The 22,452-nt window shown below is 39.0% G+C and overlaps 1 protein-coding gene across 1 annotated transcript; it reads right to left on the minus strand.

Annotated features, from left to right (window-relative positions):
* Positions 1-21,813: 21,813 nt before the first annotated feature.
* LOC124943563 (uncharacterized mitochondrial protein AtMg00810-like) lies at positions 21,814-22,173 on the minus strand. The gene has a single exon (XM_047484058.1). It carries the CDS (start codon positions 22,171-22,173, stop codon positions 21,814-21,816), a length of 360 nt encoding a protein of 119 aa, XP_047340014.1.
* Positions 22,174-22,452: the final 279 nt, after the last annotated feature.

Below are 22,452 nucleotides of genomic sequence, written 5' to 3' on the forward strand. Positions count from 1 at the left end.
AGTGTCTTCCATGTTCAGGTCTCTTCAGGCAACCGGCCTGAGACCTTTCCTATAAGACCGGTATTCCATCAATACCAGAGTTCTTCTCGAATTTTTCCGGACCGCTCAAGTGATCCATAAGGATCTTATCTTTTCCACCATTCGAGGTTAAGAAATTGTTTTCAGTAAGATATATCTCGCACGAAGCTGCGAACTTCCCACTGAGGGGTTCACTGATCTCTCCTTCTCTAATAAAATCATAAATGAAATGTGTCGTTAATTTTCTAACTCCCTATGTCCGGTCAAAACTTATGGAGCAAAAGCATCCCTCCAGTCTGAGTTTCAAATACTGAGTGAGATCGTCGACAAGAATGTCCTTGGGAAATAGTCCACTCAATATTATTCCAAGAGAACCTTAGAATTGATGGTTGCCATCAATAAAGGAACTCCTCTCAACTGGTCTAGGATCATCTTCAACAATCTGAAGAAGATGATATTTTCGGACAAATTGATGACCGGATATGCTCCTTAGTTATGCGGTCTATTCTTTGATATCAACATCTTCCTTGGTCAAGGTGTTCCTCTCTATCCAACTCAACTCCTCACAAGGGACCGCCTGCATGCATATATCGACTAGGTGGAGAAGGCTAGAATCAGAAAAGAGTAAACTTCTGGATCTTCAAATCAGTAGATTTAGGATCCAATATGTATTAATCCCTCTGGAAAAAAATCCGATCATTTTGCTCCATGTATCGTTCATGTTTTCTAAATGAAATATCGGTCTTAGTTGAATTTCTGTTTTTAACAATCTTCATGAACCGGGAACACTTTTAGGGAGAAACAACCACTTCTCATAAATCGGTCATTTTCAAATTTCGGTTAAAATTCAAATTAAAAAAGGTTAATGAATAACTTGGCGTTTCAAATCTATTTAATTAATCTTGACTAGTCAGTTACGCTTGACCGGTCAGTTACATCACTTTTTCTTGAGATTCTCTACAAAAGTTAAGCAACTTCCCAATGCTTAAAAGCACCGTTTCGAGAAATGTGAAAAGGTGTATCATAACAGACAGTTTTATTCATTCAATGTAATCTTAAATCCTCCTTTACCAAGATCTCTATTTAAACAAGCAACTCATCCAAAAGCAAATCACAACAAATCTAAATCTTTTCTCTCTCTCAACCTTTAAAGTCCTTCTCCTTAGTAAACCTCTCTTCAAAAATGATTCTATCATTTGCTCGTGCATCTCTCATTGTGGATTTCGATTCGGTTATAACCATTGATGATAATGAATCTAGGGAGCTTGTGTTTGAAAATATGGAGACCTCTGGCTTACGCAAATTCCTTGAAGGATCTAGAGTAATCCTTGAAGGTGAGGTTGTAGAGTTCTTCTCAAATGCTGAAGTCATAAACGATGAAATTGTGACCCGGGTAAAAGGTCAACCAATCTCGATTGCCGAAGAACTATTCTCTCAGTTTTTCGAGCTTCCATTTGAAGGTTTTACCGACTTCCCTCCATCCAAAAACGGTTTCAATCAAGAGATGACTTTCTTTTTCTCTAACTCCATGACCCTAGTGGAAACACATGGGGTCAAATCCAGACTAGTCGGTCACATCCAAATCGTGAACAACATCATTGGCCGAATCATTCTGGCCAAAGAATCAACCCACTTTTATACGAGGAGAATTTTCGACATGATGACCGCTATAAGATGCGGTCACTCAATCAATTGGTCATGTATTATTTTTGATAACATGAACATCATGATTTCTCATGGGAGGATCGGTTATGCTCCCCAGATCAGCATTTTCCTTCTCTCTCTCAATCATAACTTTGGACCGGGACACCCTATAAGCCAATCCAACATTCTCACCAAGGAAAAAGCCGAAAGATGGATAAACAAGGTAAATTCTAAGAATTAAAATTATCTTTTTCATGTACTTGTTTTCGGTTACTAAACAACCGGTTATTTGGCTTCTCTACCGGTTGTTGTAGTTTTAAAACCGATCGATCTATGTTTGCATTATTAATATTATAACTTAGTTTGTTAGGATCGCCCTTGGAGTACCGGGGTTCCGGTTTCTTAAGGGTCACCGCTTACAACAACACACTCTGATTGGTGATAGTCCGGTTAGAGACTACAACTGTTCTCAACACTATGCAAACTGTCACAGACTTTTGAAACGGGTTCAAGGGTGGAAATATTTGTTTCAGCTTGAAGAAACACACAAGATTTGGATGATGTTTATGAGAGATCGGTTAGACAAGATAGATAGTCCGGTTTAGTTAAGGACAAGGATTATGTTTTGGTTTTAATATGAAATGAGTAATAGTTCGGTTTTTGTAGGTAAGCTGGAAACAAAGAAAATGACACGAGACAAGATTTTTTATGGATTTTCGGAGCAAACTCTCCTACGTCACCCCTTCTTCTCAGATTATAAGAAGAATTTCCTCTAACTTGAATGTTACAACACTCACACAATGCCGAACGAGTCTTAATCGCTACTCTTTGGTTACACCACTTCACTCTAATGTAATACAATAACTCAATACAACAACAACACTTTTAGTAATTTGAACAACTGTTTTGGATCGCGCATGAGATTTCTTTCTCTCTCTTAAAATGTTCAGAACCGTATTAAATGAAGTCCCTTCGTCTTCCTTTTATAATGAATAATGTCCTAACGGTCATTTTCTTCTCTCTCCGTAGGATTGGTCATTCTGAAACCACGCCAGTTTAGAGATATTGCGTGCACGTTTCATCTTTCTAACACTTGGCAAGCATGCGTCCACCGGTCAGGTTATGATTACGTGAGCGGATTGTAGTTTTGGACACATGGCAAACATGCACGTTCCGACTGTCTGATTCAAAACTTGCTTCGGATCTTGGATAAGCAAATCATCATTGTTTTTATAACATGCTTCTGATCCGGATCTTATCTTCTTGCATTTTCCCAAGAAGCATCTATTTCGTCATATTACGTCATTGTACAATTCATAGTTTCCGGTTGATCTTTTCGTAGTATGATCCGACTGGGATTTGAGAATTTTCTTGATAGTCGGTCTGGTTGAGAAGTTGAAGCGGTTCCTCATGATCATGACTTGATCATTTGGAGCCGAATTACTTATGTATATTCTCCAGCCGGTTTATACGGTTTGATTTGTTTCGACACATGAAAATGGAGGTTAATTTAGTTCTCTTGCCAGTTAAAATTAACCTACTTAATTTTTCTAACAATTTCTCTCTTTTTGATTATTTAGAATAAATATTCAAAAATTGTAATGTGTGGCCGGTTTAAAGTTTAAAAATTAACTTACTTAATTTTTCTAACAATTTCTTCCTTTTTGATTATTTAGAATAAATATTCAAAACTTGTAATGTGTGGCCGGTTTTGAAAAATATGTTTATCAATTTCTCCCTTTTTGATGCTTTTCAACGAAAAGTTTCAAAATAAGTTATTTTTTCAAAAGATGTTAAATATAATATAAATTTTGTAATCTTAAGAAAAATAACTGAGTTTTGAAACAAAACGATGATAGGTAACGTAAATAAGTTCATAAGGTAAAGTAACAAAAATAAGCTAAAGGTTGGATGATCTCCCCTTTTCCTTTTCTTTTTGTCTAGCCTCCTCTTCTTTCTCCTCCCTCTCTCTTCTATCCGCGTCCATGAACCATCCGGTAAAGAGACTTGGTCTTTCGGGAGGATGTTGATTGAATCGAACGAGGCCGCCTGCTGTTCTAGGTGGTCGGGGTGGTTGAGAAATTACTGGTCCCTGACATGGTGATGCGACTGATGACTCTACGGCTTTCTTCTTCCTCGGGTTGAGATGTTTAGCATCTTCTTCTTCTTCTTCATCAAGAGGTTCCTCGGACTGACCAACCGGTTGAGGGCCTTCAATGCCGCTTTGTTCCGCCAGTTTTAACAAGCTCTCAATTTACTTTCTTTTACCCTTTTTTCTTGTTATCATTGTATGTTGTACTGGAGTTGGCGTTGATTCCGTTTGTGCGGCTTTTTCTGCCTTATCGTATTGTTTGGCCAACTCATGATCCTTATCTTCAGTTTCCTTTCTTAGCCGTTCTCTTTCATCCTCTTCGATTTGGATTCTACGAGCTGTTTCGGCATCCAATCGAACCTGTTATTGAGTTCTAGCCGCTTGTAGCTTTGTCAACTCCTCAATCTGTGCTGCCATAGCTTGTATTATCTCGAGAAGCAGTGCGGTTGCTATTTCAACTGATCTTTCAACCGTTGTCTTGATGGATGCCTGAACTGTTTCAACTAGTTCGTTTTGTATGGATGCCCGAACCGTTTCGACTAGTTCGGCTTGTATGAATAAGATTCGGGCGTCCGTAACTGTGTTAAATTCGTTAAATGATGAGGCGATGGTATCGGTAATGACTCCCTTTATCTGCTCGATTCCCAGATTCTGATCAGCCTGAGATGGAGATTTAACCCGGTTATCCTCGTTTTCAACTTCTTGCGGCTGAGGTCCCTCTTGCTTGTTCCCTGCCGACATGGAAGATTCACCGATTTTGAAGATCGGTCTACTTTGAAACTGATCGACATGTAGAAGAAGGGGTTTGCAACTTTCTCTCCATTCTTCCTCTAGCCGGTTAACATTACTAATGAGGTCATCTCTTACTTTCTTGAACCGCTTGAACATTTTCAATTCCATCTGAGTTAGTTCTTCTCCATCCGCATTCATTAAAGCGTCGGTTACCGCCTTTAGCTTGGCGTATTCCTCAATCGTCTCTATTTTGACATATGCTGCTTAAATAACTTCGGTGCCTGCAATTTTGAGAGCCTCATGTTCTAACTGCAAGAGCTCCGTCCAATACTCGATACCTGTGAGGTTGGGGATCATGTCGGAGAGCTTTGTTTCACATCTGAGTCTGACCCATAAGTGATACGGACCGACTATTTCTTCGGCCTCCTTATTCATATCCCGGATGAACTTTTGGAACATTGCTTCTTCTTCTTCCTTTGAAATAGGAACCTCAGCGTCGGGTGTGATTTCAGGTTGTCTCGGACCGATTATATTTCTTTATGAGTCGCTGCCTCCTTGCACCGGAGGGTCTTCGATCATTACCTATTTTCCTTTGGAGACCTGAGATGGACCTTCAAGTGTGATAGATGGATTGGATTGCCCATATTGGGCCGCTTTAGAATTTGATCCGGTTGGAACAGATTTGTCCCCAGCTGAGCCGGATGGTTGCCTTTCATTGTTGTCTCCCTCCCGCACCAAAGGGATAATGCTTTCAGAGTTGGCCGCTTCTTCGGCCGGGTTAACTGTAGTTTGACCGGTTTCTTCAACCTGATCAGAGTTCTTGAGAAAATTTGTCACATCGTCTTCAATTTCACGATTGACATTTTGGACCATGTTTTCTATCGCCTCCGATGTTATCAATCCGATGTCGTTGATTATATCGTTAATATTTTTAGTTGGAGACTTAGAATTTTGGGAGTGAGTACTAACCTTTGTAACCGGAGTCTCCTTTAACTTGGATATTATGACTTGGCTCCCCGAGGATTCGGTTTGCCTTGATGGAGCTGCTCTGACTAAGTTTGTCTCTTTTTCCGGAGGAGGAGAAGAATGGATCGATATTGGACGAACTATGTTTAGTGGAGTGGGTTGAATCAGCTGATCAGAAAGCTTAGGGATTTTTGCCGAGGACAAGGTTTTCTCAGAATCTTGGAGTTGATCTGCCGGTTTCTTACCGGTTTTCTTTGCTGAGATTTTTACTCTCACCTTTTTCTGCGGGACTTGGGTTTGTTTAGCCTTTCCCTTTGGATTGGCTTCATTGATACTCTCGCCAACCGGGGCAGCCGGTTCAACTTCCTTCATTACTTTGGCCCTTGTTGCTCTCGACTTGGCCAGTTTAACTGTTTTCTTACTCATGTGTTCAGTATTTAATATTTTGTAGGAGGGAGCGGTGTACCTTCGCCGATTTCGACATGTAGGAAACGCAAAATTTTCCCAATCTGCATGGTATATGCTTGTACCCGACCGTTCGTTTTGGAAACAACCTCGCAAAGTTGTTAGAACAAGACGCATCCCCAATCGATCTTATCACCGCGAACAATCGCCATCAACATTTGCAGTTTTCATTTGGTCAGATTGTCAAAGTTTCCTCCTTTTTCTTGAAGAGATCTGAAAATGATGTCCACCAACCATCTTAATTCTGGCTTGAGTTTGTTCTTCCGGCTGGAATAGGTCACCAAATTCGCTTCATCTTTTGAGATAGTCAGCTAGACTGCGTCATAATCAGCTTGTGATAAACTTGTTTTGAAGTCTTTCCCGGTGTTGGGCAAACCGAGAGCTTCCGAAAATATCTCTTAAGTTATATCCACAGCCTTTCCGCACACGGTGGCGGAGATAGTTCTTTTCGTCAGAGTTGTCGTGCGTAAGAACTCTTCAACTTCAATCTGGTGAGCAGTGAACGGACCAGAAAGATAGTTCTCCAGTCCAGAATCTTTCAAGGATTGTAGTACTGCATTGTGTTCATCGGCAGCATGTTCTTCGATATGGTTGAAGTCGACCTGCAATATGTATTTGAAAAGTGCTTGATCTGATTCCATGATGAATTGATTCAATGAAGAAGATGAAGATCGTAAGAAGGTTTGAATGCAGAAAGATATGGAGATTTTTAGAGAGAGTAAGCTTGAGTGAATAATGATAGATTTCTGACTTATATAAGTGAGCGGTTTTTGACGGTTAAGAAGTTGAACCGTCACTTCATTCATGTTTTTGGAGCCAACTTTCCCTCCAAAAGTTACAACTGTAACTTTTGGCGGTAATTATGGAGAGTAAATGTGGGCGGTAATATTAGGCGGTAAATTGTGGGCGGTAAACCGTAGGCGGTAAACCGTTTGATGGTAAGTTTGAATTTTCAGATGTGTTTTTGAGATTTATTTCCTCAACCGGAAATTTTGTTAACCAGAAGATTTGGTTAAACGGATGTTTTGATGTGAATGAGGTTAAAACTGGAAGGAAATTTGTGTGAAAAACCGGAGGATTAAAAATATGAAAATTTTATATTAATCTGGAAGAAATTAGATCATAAATGGTTATCTGGTCGTACAACAAAATGACCAGAGTGACCAGAAACTACATAGATTCAAAGAAAAAGAAATCACTCTCCCTCTCTCATCCTGTCAACCCATTCCTCCACGGTGTTTCCAGTCCGGTTTTGGATTTTTCTTATCCAACTTTCCATCATGGATTTGGTCATGGTGTTGGCCGGTCCTACAGGAACCCACAGTCCGAGGTTGGGAAAGTTAGCTCGTAGGTATCAGCTGATCTGGGGAGCAAAGCCGATTCTTCCCGTTGGAGCTTGAATATGTTTCTTCAGATTGTTGAAGAGGTATGAGGCCCAATTTATGGGCGAGGGTGTGACGATTGCGATCATGAGATCGAAACCTCCCGGTTGTAGTTTTGGTTTGCCATTCGGCCCAGAATGGACCACTGGACCAAGTCATGAAAGATTTGGTAATGAGGTGCGAGTTCATCTTTTTGACCGCAATCATCAACCGTATGGATAGAGCCGGAAAAGATGAAAGAGTAGTTCTCTTTTGCTAGAAAGTGGGGTTTAGGAAATCCGAAAATCCTTCGGATGGAAGTTGGAAAAAGTTGGCGAATGACTCCTCGGTGAGCCGATGGTGTGATCCGCCAATGATGGTCCTGATGCTGCCATCAATGCATATGTGTCCGTTATTGAAGAATTCATACACCTCCTCTTCAAAGATGGTGTTCGAACCTTCAAGGAATCTTTGTAGTCCGGATTCGACGATAGGAGAAAAGATAGTCTCTTCGAATCTTGAGTTCAACATTTCGTAGAAATCAACTATGACAGTGTTTCTGATTTCGGCATTCATCTTGGAAGGGCAGGTTAAAGAACGGATGAATAAAGGGTTGAAGATTCAAGCTTAGAGAGAAGAATATTTCTGAAGTGTGATTTGCTTGAGGAGGGGTGATGCCCTTTTTATAGTGGAGGCGGTTGAGGAGCATTTAATGAGGATATTTTCAAAAATCAGACTGTTCATGTATGGTCATAAATGCTTGACATTTTTCAAGGGAATAATCTGTTTGGGAAAGTTAGACATGCTTTTTGGGAAACGAATATTTTAGTTTTCAAGACTGATTTGATATTGTTTGATGTAGAGCATTTAATATCTTTATTTTCTTAAGATTTTGACGAAGGAGGAAATAAAATATTTTCATTAATAAAAGTACCAAACTGGTAGTACAACAAAATTACCGGTTTGATAAGATAAAGATAGACATAAAGTTAGACGTTGGATGATCCAACGGTTAAATTCTTCTTAGCAGTTGCAGCTTCCCACCAGTCGATCAGCTCTTGAATTCTCTCCTTCATTAGTACATGCTTCGGGTGGAGGGTTACGAATGGGTCGGAGTGGATGTCCAAGCTTTCACAAAAACCACTTAGCTGGGGGGCGTAGCCGGTTTTGTTTGAAATGATCATCTTCTTCAGATTGCTGAAGATGAACCAGGACCAGTTTATCGGTGTCCCAACCGTGATGGCAATCATCATTTCGAACATTCTCTGGGTATAATAGTAGCTCTTTTCTCTACCCATAATAGATTTTCCCAGAATCTCACTTAGAATCTAGTACTTATGAGAGAGTTGGCTCTTAGCACCCTAGGGCTTACCCGGGATGTTAGAGTTTGAGAACAGGTGACACATTTCGTCAATGGTCACTATGGAGTATGTGAGGTCGGTTACCCCTTCAGTGGGTAAACCGCAATATTCAGCGAAATCAGTCTCGTTGAGTAGGAAGGATTGGCTGTAAACTCGTGCTACGATAATGTCTCGGTGCACTTCTTTTGTTGTTTCGAAAAAATCATCAACTACCAAATAGTCGATGATGAATCTGTTCTCCAAGAACATTCTTAGCGCGGTTTTTTCAAGGGTTAAGAACATTTCCTTAATGCCATGATCTTCATATTGGTAAATGGAGTTAAAATCAGCCAACAAGATCTTTTTAGCGAGTGGTGAGGAGTTCATGTTCTTGTAAAGAGTTTAGGCTCGAGAGTTTTGTGAATAGTGAATTTGTGAATTGTTTTAAAGTATTAAAGGTTGTTTATATAGCCAGGGGTTCAGCTAGGTTAGTAGGTTAAGCATGCTTAGTGATGTCATCGGTTAATTAATAGGAGTTAACTTGTTTAGGTGTAGAATGTTTAGTTCCAATGCAAAAGTAATCATTACTAAAGATTTTCATGATGACAATAAATATATGGACAAGATGTTAGTCTCCCTCTCTTGATGATAGACACGTGTCGTCATTTCGATTGAGGTATACTATTTTATGATTTATAGGTTTCGTTTTTCAAGAGGTGCATGGAAACACGGTTAGCCGTCCCAAGTTAACCGGAAAAATTCAATTTACCGAAACCGTGATGCATTTTACTAGTTGGTTTTCAATGGCCGATTTTATTAGGATAGCTTGTTCCAGTGTGAAGAAATGTTGAATTAGATCAACATTTGTTCAGCTTTGGACTAAACTTATCCGTTTTACCAAGTCATTTGAGTCACTTAGTAGATATACATGTGGTTTGATATTATGAAGTTGTCAGGCATAACCGGAGACTTCCTTCCGGTTAGCATCCTTGAATATTTAATGTCCTATTAGGGTAAGGTTTGAGAAGCGAGAGCTTCTCCCTGAACACATACCCTGGTTTTTCATGATGATGTATTTTGAAAGCATGCATTTATGATTATGGAATAAGTTGCTTGCTATCAGTAAGTCCTAAAATATTTCTGAAATAAGAGAACTTAGCTTCCTGTAGCGGTTTAGTGAAGATATCAGCCACTTGCTGCTCAGTTGAGACCGACTCCAGCCGGATGTGTTTCTGTTGAATATGCTCCCAGATGAAATGATGTCTTATATGTGATCGTTATTGCGTTGGTGTTGTCACAAAATATTGACGACTCTTCAACAATCACGCCAAAATCCCTTAGTTGCTGTTGGATCTAGAGGAGTTGTGCACAGCATCTTCCAGCTGCTAGGTACTCTGCTTCTGCGATTGATGTTGCAACTGAGGTTTGCTTTTTGTTGTTCCATGTGACAAGCCGGTCTCCCAGAAATTGGCAAGTTCCACTTGTACTTTTTCGATCGATTTTGCAGCTTGCATAATCTGCGTCTGAGTAGCTTATGAGGTTGAATGTTGAGTCTTTTGGGTACCAAAGTCCCACATCTTGAGTCCCTTTCAAATATTTTAAGATCCTTTTAGCCGCGATATAGTGTGATTGTTTTGGATTGGCTTAAAATCTCCCGCATACACTGACTGCGAAAAGGATGCCCGGTCGGCTGGCTGTTAGATAAAGCAATGAACCAATGATTCCTCGATATGCCGTGATGTCGACGGCTTGACCATCCTCATCTTTGTCTAGCTTTACGGAGGAACTCATCGGTGTAGTTGCCTCAGCACATGTATCCATTCCAAATTTCTTCAATAGTTCTGCTGTATACTTTGGCTGGCTTATGAATGTTCCAGTGTAGATTTGCTTAACCTGAAGCCCTAGGAAGAAACTCAATTCTCCCATCATACTTATTTGAAATTTGTCAGTCATCATTTTTGAGAATTTATCTCATAATTTTGGATCGGTTGATCCGAAAATAATATCATCAACATAGATTTGAACAAGTAGTATGTGTTCCTTTTTCTCAAATTTGAAAAGAGTTTTATCGACTGAGCCTATTGTAAACTTGTGGTCAAATAAGAATTGTGTTAATGTATCATACTAGGCTTTTGGAGCATGTTTCAAACCGTAAAGTGCTTTGTTTAGCCGGTAAACATGATTTACGTGTTCTGGATTTATAAAACCTGGAGGTTGATTAACATACACCTCTTCATTTATTTTACCGTTTTGAAAAGCGCTTTTAACATCCATTTGAAAGACTTTGAAATTTTTGAAAGCTGTAAATGCCAGAAATATTCTAATGGCTTCGAGTCTAGCTACAAGAGCAAATGATTCTTTAAAATCAATGTCTTCTTCCTGTTTATAGCCTTGAGCCACTAACTGGCCTTGTTCCCCGTAACTAAACCGTCTTCATTGAGTTTATTTCTAAATACCCATCGTGTTCCTATAACTGATTTGTATTTCGGTCTAGGGACTATGTACCAGACTTTATTTCTCTCAAACTCGTTTAGTTTCTCTTGCATTGCTAAGATCCAATCAGGATCTGACAAAGCTTCATACACATTTTTCGGCTCAATTTGTGATATGAAAGCTAAGTTTTCATAGTGTTCCAAATTTTGTTACCTAGTTTGGACGGGTGATGAGATGTTACCTATTACTAGTTCAAGAGGATGATTCTTATTCCTTCTAAGATTTATCCGAGACGTGTCTTCCAAGCGTTCGGTTGGCTAATCAAGGTTAGACTGATCGGTAGGCTGAACAGAGTCATGCCGACCGATTTCTTCAGTTGAAACTGAAGAATCAACTTTCTGCGGTAAAGCAGCTTCATCAGGCTGAGGTTCAACATCAACCGCTTGATCATTGACAAACCGTCTATAAACCGGAACCTCATCTTCATCATCAGAATAGATATTGAAATTTTCCATTCTATTGTGAAGGTCGAAGGGTAATGCAATATTTTGGTCAACCGATTCATCAAAAACAATGTGAGATGTTTCTTAAACTATTAAAGTTCTAGTATTATAAATTCTATACGTTTTACTTACAGTTGAATATCCCAACATTATTCCATCATCGGAATTAGCATCAAATGCGGCCAAATAAGTTTTGTCGTTGATGTGAACATAGCATTTACTACCAAAAATTCTAAAATACCGTATGTTATTAATTTTGTCATAGTATATCTCAAAAGGGGTTTTAGAAAATCTTTTAGTTACTAGAGACCGGTTTTGAGTATAACATGCAGTATTGATAGCCTCAGCCCAGAACTTTTGAGCAACACCTGAATCGGCTATCATTGACCTTGCGGATTCCTTGAGAGTTCCGTTTCTTCTCTCAGCCAGACCATTTTGTTGAGGAGTTCTAGCACTAGACAACTCGTGCCTAATACCGGAATCATCAAGAAAAGTAGTTAAATTGTTGTTTGTAAATTTGGTTCATATATCACTTCTAATTTTGTTTACCCGAATAGATTTTTCATTTTTTATCCTCAAAATCTGTTTAATCAGGTTGGTGTTGCTTGATTTTTGGAAGCCAAAAATGTTACCCAAGTAAATTTAAAATAATCATCAACTACTACCATAGTATATTGCATGCCTCCTATGCTTGTTACCTTAACCGGACCAAACATATCCATATACAAAAGTTCTAAACATCGTTCGGATTGATAATTTCCCTTACTTTTAAAAAAGGAATTTATTTGTTTACCCATTTGACATGCAACACATACTTTGTCTTTTGAAAACTTGATATTTGGAAAACCGTAAACTAATTCCTTAGAACAGATGAAATTTATTGTTTTAAAATTTAAGTGGTTTAACCGTTTGTGCTAGAGCCAGTTTGGGTCATTTCTAGCTATCATGCATATCGGATTTTCAATATTAGTTTTCCAATCAACTTTGTAAATATTCCCTATCCGGTTTCCGGTTAGTAAAATGTCATTTTGATGATCTTTAACTAAGCATGCATTTTTATGAAACTCAACCTTGTATCCTATATCGCACATTTGACTAATGTTTAACAAGTTGAAGTGCAAGTTTTCTACCAACAATACATTATTTATTGACAGGTTACCATGGACAATTTTACCCTTGCTCACAGTTCTACCTTTTGAGTTGTCACCAAATGTGATTACTACTCCAGGTTCATGAATAATTTCGGTGAGTAGTCCACTGTTGCCGGTCATGTGTCTTGAACATCCACTGTCCAGATACCATTCCGAGTTTCTTATCCGGTTGCTTCTCCGAACCTGCAAAAAGAAATATTTACACCTTTTTGGTACCCACATTCAGTTGGGTCTGTGGTTGATTAGTCCCTTTGGGATCCAGACTTGGATAAGTCGGATCACTTTCCCGGTAATGGTTCTAATAGTATTTGGCTTAACCTCTTGCTGTTCACCCAAGAGTGCCTTGTGTTGTGGTGATGAGGAATTTGAGTTTGAGGTACACTTGTTTTGTTTCGATTATCTCCTGACCGGTTGGCTCTCCTTCTCTCAGGATGCAGCAATTTCTCCTAGTCAGTTGGGCTTACATATCTTACGAAAGGAAGATTGTCTTTTGTAAGTTTCATCCCGTTAGAGTGATTTTATTTGTTGGATTTGTTTTGTTTGTATCCAATACCAAATTTACATTTAGAGTGCCTCTTATACTTGCACATCTAATTTACGGCTTCACGGGATCTTTCCCATGCAACCATAATATATTGTGTTCGTTCATTTTCTTCGGTTACCAGTTGAACTGTCTCCTCATTTTCTAAGGATAATCCAGCCGGTTTATATATCGTGGTTTCGCATGGCTCACCAGCGGTACCACTTGACTCTCCGGTTTCATGTTCTAACCGAGTCGGTATGTATGCAGATATGTTTCTGAACTCAGCGACAATTTTGTTGAGTGCGGAAATCAGATCTTCCTTAGTAAATTCATCAGAAGAGAAATCAAATAACTCTTCGTCATTTGCCATGAAGCATGTTACTCTCTCTTCATCATTTTCGTTGTCGGAGTATGCCCAGTCGCTTCCACCGTCGGATGCAATGAGTGCCTTTTGTATTTCTTTTCCTTCATCGACTTGCTGGTTATCGTTCCTTCGGTAATCGTTTCTTTGGTTTTTATTCCTCCGGTAATCGTTCCCTTGATAGTTATTACCCTAATAACGGTTACCTTGATAGTTGTTGTTTTGGTAGTTGTTTTCCGGTTTTCAATCGTCTCTTCTCGGTTTCCTACATTCCGACCAGAAATGTCCAAAACCATCACAGTTATAACATCTTTTATTTGATTTATCAACATAGTTATTATTGAAACTGTTGTTAGATGGTGGTTGGTTCTTCTTCATGAATCTCCCGAGTTTCTGTGCTAGCATCGCCATCATGTCTTCACTGATCTGGTCAGCGTTTTTGACGGGAGCCGGAACGGTTGATACATGGATCGCCGGTTCCACCGATGTAACCAGAGCTTTGCTTGCGGTTGACGTTGATGCTTCATCTTCGATCTGAGACTTTATCTCGAACTCGTATGTTTTTAGATCTTCAAACACATCATGCAGCTTCATCTGCCCGAGATTGCTTGACTCTCTCATCACCATGGTCTTGATATCCCATGTGCTCGGCAGTGATCTCAATGCTTTGATGATTATCTCCCGGTTATCATATCTTTTTCCGAGTGTTTGCAGCTCGTTGACCACGCTAGTGAACCGGTTGCTGAACTCCTTCATGTTTTCTCCCGGTTTCATCCTGATGTTGTCATATTTTTGAGTAGCCACCAAGATTTTGTTTTCTTTTGTCCTTTCATTTCCTTCATGGGTCTGAATGATCGTTTCCCAGGCTTCCTTTGCATTTTCACAGTCTGATATTTTGTTTAGTGTGTTATCATCTATAGCCTTGTAGATGTGTCTCATGCAATAGTTGTCCACGTTACTTCTTCTCCGATCTTCAGTCGTCCATGCATCTACCTCCTTGTTGATCTATATTGGTCCTTCCTTAAGAACTCTGTTCATCTCATCATCCATCGTAATCAGATGTAGATACATCTATTTCTTCCAACTACTAAACGCTTCACTGTTTAGCATTGGTGGCTTGTCGCTGTGGGTCATGCTTCCCATCTTCTTTGGTTGCTTGAGTGTTGAGAACCTCTCTCTGATACCACTTGTTAGGATCAGGATCACCCTTGGAGTACCGGGGTTCCGGTTTCTTAAGGGTAACCGCTTACAACAACACAACACACTCTGATTGATGATAGTCCGGTTAGAGACTACAACCGTTCTCAACACTACGCAAACTGTCACAGACTCTTGAACCGGGTTCAAGGGCGGAAATGTCTGTTTCATCTTGAAGCAACACACAAGATTTAGATGATGTTTATGAGAGATTGGTTAGACAAGATAGATAGTCCGATTTAGTTAAGGACAGGGATTATGTTTTGGTTTTGATATGAAATGAGTAATAGTACGGTTTGTAGTAGGTAAGCCGAAAACAAAGAAAATGACACGAGACATATTTTTTATGGATGTTCGGAGAAAACTCTCCTACGTCACCCCTTCTTCTCAGATTATGAGAAGGATTTCCACTAACTTGAATGTTACAACACTCACACAATGTCGAACGAGTCTTAATCGCTACTCGCCGGTTACACCACTTCACTCTAATGTAATACAATAACTCAATACAACAACAACACTTTTAGTAATTTGAACAACTGTTTTGGATCGCGCATGAGATTTCTTTCTCTCTCTTAAAATGTTCTGAACCGTATTAAATGAAGTCCCTTCGTCTTCCTTTCATAGTGAATAATGTCATAACGTTCATTTTCTTCTCTCTCCGTAGGATTGGTCATTCTGAAACCACGCCGGTTCAGAGATGTTGCGTGCATGTTTCATCTTTCTGACACTTGGCAAGCATGCGTCCACCGGTCAGGTTCTGATGACGTTCCGGCTGTCTGATTCAGATCTTGCTTCGGATCTTGGATAAGCAAATCATCATTGTTTTTATAACATGCTTCTGATCCGGATCTTATCTTCTTGTATTTTCCTAAGAAGCATCTATTTCGTCATATTACGTCATTGTGCAATTCATAGTTTCCGTTTGATCTTTTCGTAGTATGATCCGGCTGGGATTTGAGAATTTTCTTGCTAGCCGGTCTGGTTGAGAAGTTGAAGCTGGTTCCTCTTGATCATTTGGAGCCGGATTACTTTGGTATATTCTCTAGCCAGTTTATACGGTTTGATTTGTTCCTGCACATGAAAATTGAGGTTAATTTAGTTCTCTAGCCAGTTAAAATTAACCTACTTAATTTTTCTAAAAATTTCTCCCTTTTTGATTATTTAGAATAAATATTCAAAAGTTGTAATGTGTGGCCGGTTTAAAGTTTAAAAATTAACTTACTTAATTTTTCTAACATAGTTATTTTCATTAAATGTCCTTCGTATTTAATTTAATTCGGCTCCATTTAAAACCGCTACATTAATCACCACACATTGATTATCGGATTTATTATTACCGCCAAAAACATACCTTTACCGCCAAAAGTTACTTTTACCACTTATATTCATTTTGCAGGGAAAATTAGCGTCTTTTTAAACGTGGGCCACACGGTTGGTTACGTGTGACGGTTCGGTATTTCAACCATCACATTCATCTTATATAAAGGATACTTGCACAAATTTTAAACCAAAAATCATTATTCTTCATAAGCTTTTCGATCATTATACTCTCTCTCTACAAATCATCTTCATATTCAAACTTTAAACATGGGAAGGGTTAATCATATTTTCTAGGTTGATTTTATCGAAATCAAAATGTTGGTTCGATCAAAGTTCAAAAGATTATGAAATCTATTAAAGAATCCGCGCTGAAGCATTTTCTGGATGGACCAATGATCTGTTATAAAGATGCGGTTCGGGTGATCTTCAAAACCGCAATGATAAAGAAGAAGGTCATTCATGCGGAGGTAAACGGAGTAAAGTTTTAGATATCTGAAAACGTATTCGCCGAAGCTCTTCAACTTCCGACGGAGGGGTGTGACTTCTCCACCGAACTATCATAAGCTTCAACTCTCAACATCCAAATGATCCTTTCATATACCGGTGAACTGGTGCAGTTTAATGGAAAGAAGAACTCTAAAAGGATCGGTGACACCAATAGAGACAGGGGTCTAACTATTGAAGACATCTTCTGGAAAATAGTTTGATAGAAATTCTGTTAAGGATTAATATCACTTTCTATTCTTCACAAACCTTTGTAACCTCTTGAAGTGATTCAAGTGCGGAAACGTTTGCTCAGGTTTGAAGCTAAGAACCGATGAAAGAGAAGATGACAGAATGTAAATGACACAAAGAGTTATTTACGGATGTTCGGAGCAAAACTCTCCTACGTCACCCCTTCTTCCAACCACCGGAAGGATTCACTATACTTTTCTTAGAATCAAATACAGTTATAATGCTAGATCACTGTTGAACAGAACAGACTCTGTTCAACTTAGCTAGACAATACTCTGAAAAATATCACTCAGATAGACAATACTTTGATTCTATCTCTCTCTTGATGTACAAAACACAATAAGCAATTCGTAAGAACGATTATAAGTTCACAAATCTAGCGTGTGTCTGCTCGTACGTTGTCCTTGAGGATCTTTAAATAGAGAATATGTATCAACGGTCGAATCTTCTATAATGAAACATGGCAAACACCCATTGGAAAGCCTTCATAGAACACATGTACAACAGACTCTGTGTACAAAGATCGTGGCCGTACCAATCTGGTAGTGCGCCGAATATTCTACTAGGATTGTCCTGCAAGAAACAAGTAGTGGGAAAAATATTTGCTTATGTGGAATTAATAATTGGATGTAACTAGCTGTCATACTGATCTACACAGATTAGTGGAGCAGGAGTAGCGTACAGCTAGTTGATCGTGGGTAGACAGATGCTAACCTCAAGCAACTACTGAAGAGAGGCATTAGACGTGCTCCATTAGACTGCCAAGTCTAATGAAGTTAGACGCCCCCGTCTAATATCATGATCCATTAGACCACCAAGTCTAATGGAGTTAGACAACACGTCTAACTACGTGTCCCTTCTGACTAATCTGAAGGAGTTAGACTCCCTGTGTCTAACTTTCATCTGTTAGACTGCACGTCTTACTACGTATCTGTTAAACTGCACGTCTAACTACGTATCTGTTACACTGCACGTCAAACTGCGTCTGTTAGATTGCACGTCTAACTACGTATCTGTTAGACTGCACGTCTAACTAAGTATTTGTTAGACTGCACATCTAGCTAGGTATCTATTGGACTTCACGTCTAACTGAGACTGTTAGACTTCACATCTAACTACGTCTGTTAGACTGCATGTCGAACTACGTCTGTTAGACTGCACGTCTAACTACGTATCTGTTAGACTGCATGTCTAACTATGTCTGTTAGACTGCACGTCTAACTACATCTGTTAGACTGCACATCTAACTACGTTTATTAGACTTCACGTCTAAATACGTCTTTTAGACTGCACGTCTAACTACGTCTCTATTAGAATGCACGTCTAACTACGTCTGTTTGACTGCACGTCTAACTACGTCAGTTAGACTGCACGTCTAACTACGTCTTTTAGACTGCACGTCTAACTACGTCTGTTATACTACATGTCTAACTACGTCTGTTAGACTGCATGTCTAACTACGTCTATTAGACTGCACTTATAACTACGTATCTGTTAGACTGCACGTCTAACTACGTCTGTTAGATTACACGTCTAACTACGTATCTGTTAGACTGCACGTCTAACTACGTATCTGTTAGATTGCACGACTAACTACGTATCTTTTAGACTGCACGTCAAACTACGTCTGTTAGACTGCACGTCTAACTATGTCTGTTAAACTGCACGTCTAACTACGTTTGTTAGACTGTACGTCTAACTACGTCTTTTAGACTGCACGTCTAACTACGTTTCTTAGACTGCACATCTAACTATTTCTGTGAGACTACATGTCTAACTACGTCTGTTAGACTGCATGTCTAACTACGTATCTATTAGACTGCACGTCTAACTACATATGTTAGATTGTTGGTCTAACTACGTCTTTGTTAGACTGCACATCTAACAACGTCTAGTAGACTGCACGCCTAAGTACGTCTCTGTTAGACTGTACGTCTAACTACGTCCGTTAGACTACATGCTAACTACGCCTGTTAGATTGCACGTCTAACTACGTCTGTTAGACTGCATGTCTAACTACGTATCTATTAGACTGCATGTCTAACTACGTCTGTTAGACTGTATGTTTTACTACATATCTGTTAGACTGCACGTCTAACTACGTATCTGTTAGACTACACGTCTAACTACGTCTGTTAGACTGCACGTCTAACTACGTCTGTTAGACTGCACATCTAACTACGTCTGTTAGACTGCATGTCTAACTACGTCTGTTAGACTGCACGTCTAACTTCGTCTGTTAGACTGCATGTCCAACTACGTTTATTAGACTGCACGTCTAACTACGTCTGTTAGACTACACGTCTAACTACGTATCTATTAGACCGCACGTCTAACTACATATGTTAAACTACTGGTCTAACTACGTCTTTGTTAGACTGCACGTCTAACAACGTCTATTAGACTGCACGTCTAACAACGTCTGTTAGACTGCACGTCTAACTACGTCTCTGTTATACTACACATCGAACTACATCTCTGTTAGACTGCGCGTCTAACTACGTCTGTTAGACTGCACGTCTAACTACGTCTCTTTTAGACTGCACGTCTAACTACGTCTGTTAGACTGCACGTCTAACTTCATGCCAGTATGTCTAATGAATCTCATTAAGGCTAGGTCTATCTTAGTATGTTTTTGATGCACCTGCACAAAAATAATTAGATGATTTAGTTTCCTTCTCATTTAAGTTTTACACTAGTTCATCATCAAAATTCCGTTAGTCAAAATGATTTGACCCTTAGTCAAAATAATTTGACTCAATAATTTTCCCCTTTTTGATGATGATGTTAAAACTTAAATAAAAGATTAGACAAGTATAAGAATATTTAATAATGCAGTAAATAGCAACAAATTGTTCATATTTCATAACACGCGATAACATGGTTCGAAACAACATGAATATTTTTCCCAAATAAACACAGAAAATATTCATAAACATTAACAGATTTCCTTCCCCAAAAACATCAAAAGCCTTCCCCCTAAATCTAAGGCTGATCTTTTTCCCTTTCTTTCCCCCTTTTTAACATCATTCGAAAATGGAGTCTACGGCCATGACTAGAGCTAAACTTAAAGTTGAGTCAGAGGTTTCCCTATTTTGTTTCTTTGACTTGAGCCTACCCACCCGAAGAATTTAGTCGAGAACCCTCGGACTGTTTAAGACTTTAGTTGGATTGAGCTGAAACCCGAGACCATGTTCAGTGAGGAGACAACAATGGAGTGCGCTAAGGGGAGCATCGTATCAAAATATCTTCTTTCGAGAGGAAATCATTTTAACCAGATTGTTGAAGAGGAATTTCGACCAGTTGATGGCTACACCTCTTATACAGTAGATGTAGGAAGAGTCCTTTGCAAGAATAGATTTTGAGATGATGTCGTTAAGTAGGGCATACTCAACCTTCAGACATTTACTCTTTCTGTGGGACTCAACCGATAGGAGTTTCCCATCGAAGTATTGATCTAAGAAGACGTGTGTCCTCTCAGACAAAATTTCATTCGAGGAAGAAGGAAACTCATGGATCCCTTCGGTTGGAAGTCTGAAGAACATCCAAAATGTTTCTTCAAAAAAGCAGACATTATTGCCAAGTACATTCGCACGAATGTACTTGTTATGATGGAAACTAGTAGTTTCAAAGAATTCACGAACCGCTTGTTCGTGAAAGATTTAGTGGGTACGCAGAAATTTCTTGAGCCCAGAGGATTTTCAAAATCAAACATTGAAACTATTTCTGGAATCACTATAGTGGATACAGACTTGAAGTCTATTTACAGAGATTTCGGAGAAAAAGAAGATATTTTGGTAGGATGAACACAAGATCTTGGCGATTCGAATTCTAGAGGGAGAAAAGAGGATTTAGAGATACTCAACCTTTTGAGTATGATTGTTTATTAAATACAAGAAAGCTAACTTGTAACTATTAACTTTATGATTATAAGAATCGTCAAAAATTTCATAAACCTATTCCCACGAGACGCAACCATCATTTAATATTAATCATGAAAGAGTACTATTAATATTAGACGTATAGTGAAAGTTATCAGAAGTTTTAGTCACTCTTTAAACATTGAATGACACCTGTCTTTAATCCATTTGAGAAGTGACTGGTTTATTTTTGGCGGGAAAAGTACATGGACAGATATAGTGGCAGAGGACAGCTGTCCCAATAGCCAGAAGACAAAAAGTCTTAAGTACACAAGTAGTTAGACATTTAATTTACTTTCCACATTCTTTACTTCTAATTAGGTAATGCGTCTATTAGACGTTAATGTCTAATCACGCTTGTCTTATAGACAGTCACCAGTCTATCAGACTTAGAACGTCTAATTATGCATAAACACCACGTGCTAGACGTGTGTTTGGTTAGACGTGAGATTCCAATTGCTCTAGTCTTATAAACTTTTATCATCTATTAGACGTCAACGTCTAACCGCACAAGTCATTAACCAAGACAAGAATTTAGAAGAAGATAAAAACTACTTGAGCAGACATACGTCTAAGTAGTTATGCTTCTTAAATTACTGATCCATTGGACGTATTAAGACCTTTGTCTACTTGTCTGTCCAGTTACATTTGAACAATAGGTTCCCCCTTAGTTTATGCACATAATAAAATCAATCAAGATCAATAAGTCCTAAAATATTTCTAGAGTGAGAAAACTTAGTCTCGGGTAAAGGCTTCATGAAGATATCTGCAGTTTGTTGATCTGTTGTGATGTATTCAAGACGAATCTTCTTCTGATTGACATACTCTCGGATAAAATGATGTCTGATTTTGATATGCTTTATTCGAGAGTGCAAGACTGGATTGTAGGTTATTGTGATGGCACTTGTGTTGTCGCAGAAAATTGGGGATTCTTCTACCTCAATCCCATAGTCCCTTAGCTGTTGTTGAACCCACAAGAGTTGAGAACAACAACTATCTGTAGCAAGATACTCTGCTTCAGCTGTAGACGTAGCAACCGACATCGACTTCTAGCTGAACCAAAAGATAGGACGATCTCCAAGGAACTGGCAAGTTTCACTCGTGCTCTTCCTATCAATTTTGCACCCTACATAATCTGCATCTGAGTAGCTAGTTAAATTGAATCTAGAATCCTTCAGAAACCACAGTCCCACATTTTGAGTTCCCTTCAAATATTTCAGAATGCGTTTAACAACAGTAAAGTGAGAAAGTTTAGCATTAGTCTGAAATCTTCCAAAGACACCAACAGCAAATTGGATGTCTGGTCTACTGGCAATGAGGTAAAGCAAGGATCCGATGAGACCTCTATAGGCTGTGATGTCAACACTTTGACCACCATCATCTTTATCTAGCTTACTGGAGGAGCTCATTGGAGTAGTTGCAGTAGAGCAGTTCTCCATCCCGAACTTCTTTAGTAACTCTTTGGTGTACTTGGTTTGATTAATGAAGGTACCTTTCTCCAGCTGAAGAACTTGAAGACCGCGGAAGAAGATTAATTCTCCCATCATGCTCATTTCAAATCTATCCTGCATCAACTTGGAAAATTTCTCACACAATTTGGGGTTAGTTGATCCAAAAATAATGTCATCAATATATACTTGAACAAGCAGGATGTGAGAGTCTTTAGTAAATCTAAATAGTGTTTTGTC

This window comes from Impatiens glandulifera, chromosome 6 (genome assembly GCF_907164915.1).
Source record: "Impatiens glandulifera chromosome 6, dImpGla2.1, whole genome shotgun sequence".
Taxonomy (NCBI): domain Eukaryota; kingdom Viridiplantae; phylum Streptophyta; class Magnoliopsida; order Ericales; family Balsaminaceae; genus Impatiens; species Impatiens glandulifera.

Bases quoted from the DNA above. Each gene is read 5' to 3' on its own strand.
- LOC124943563 (XM_047484058.1), bottom strand. From the start codon at position 22,173: ATGAGCTCCTCCAGTAAGCTAGATAAAGATGATGGTGGTCAAAGTGTT.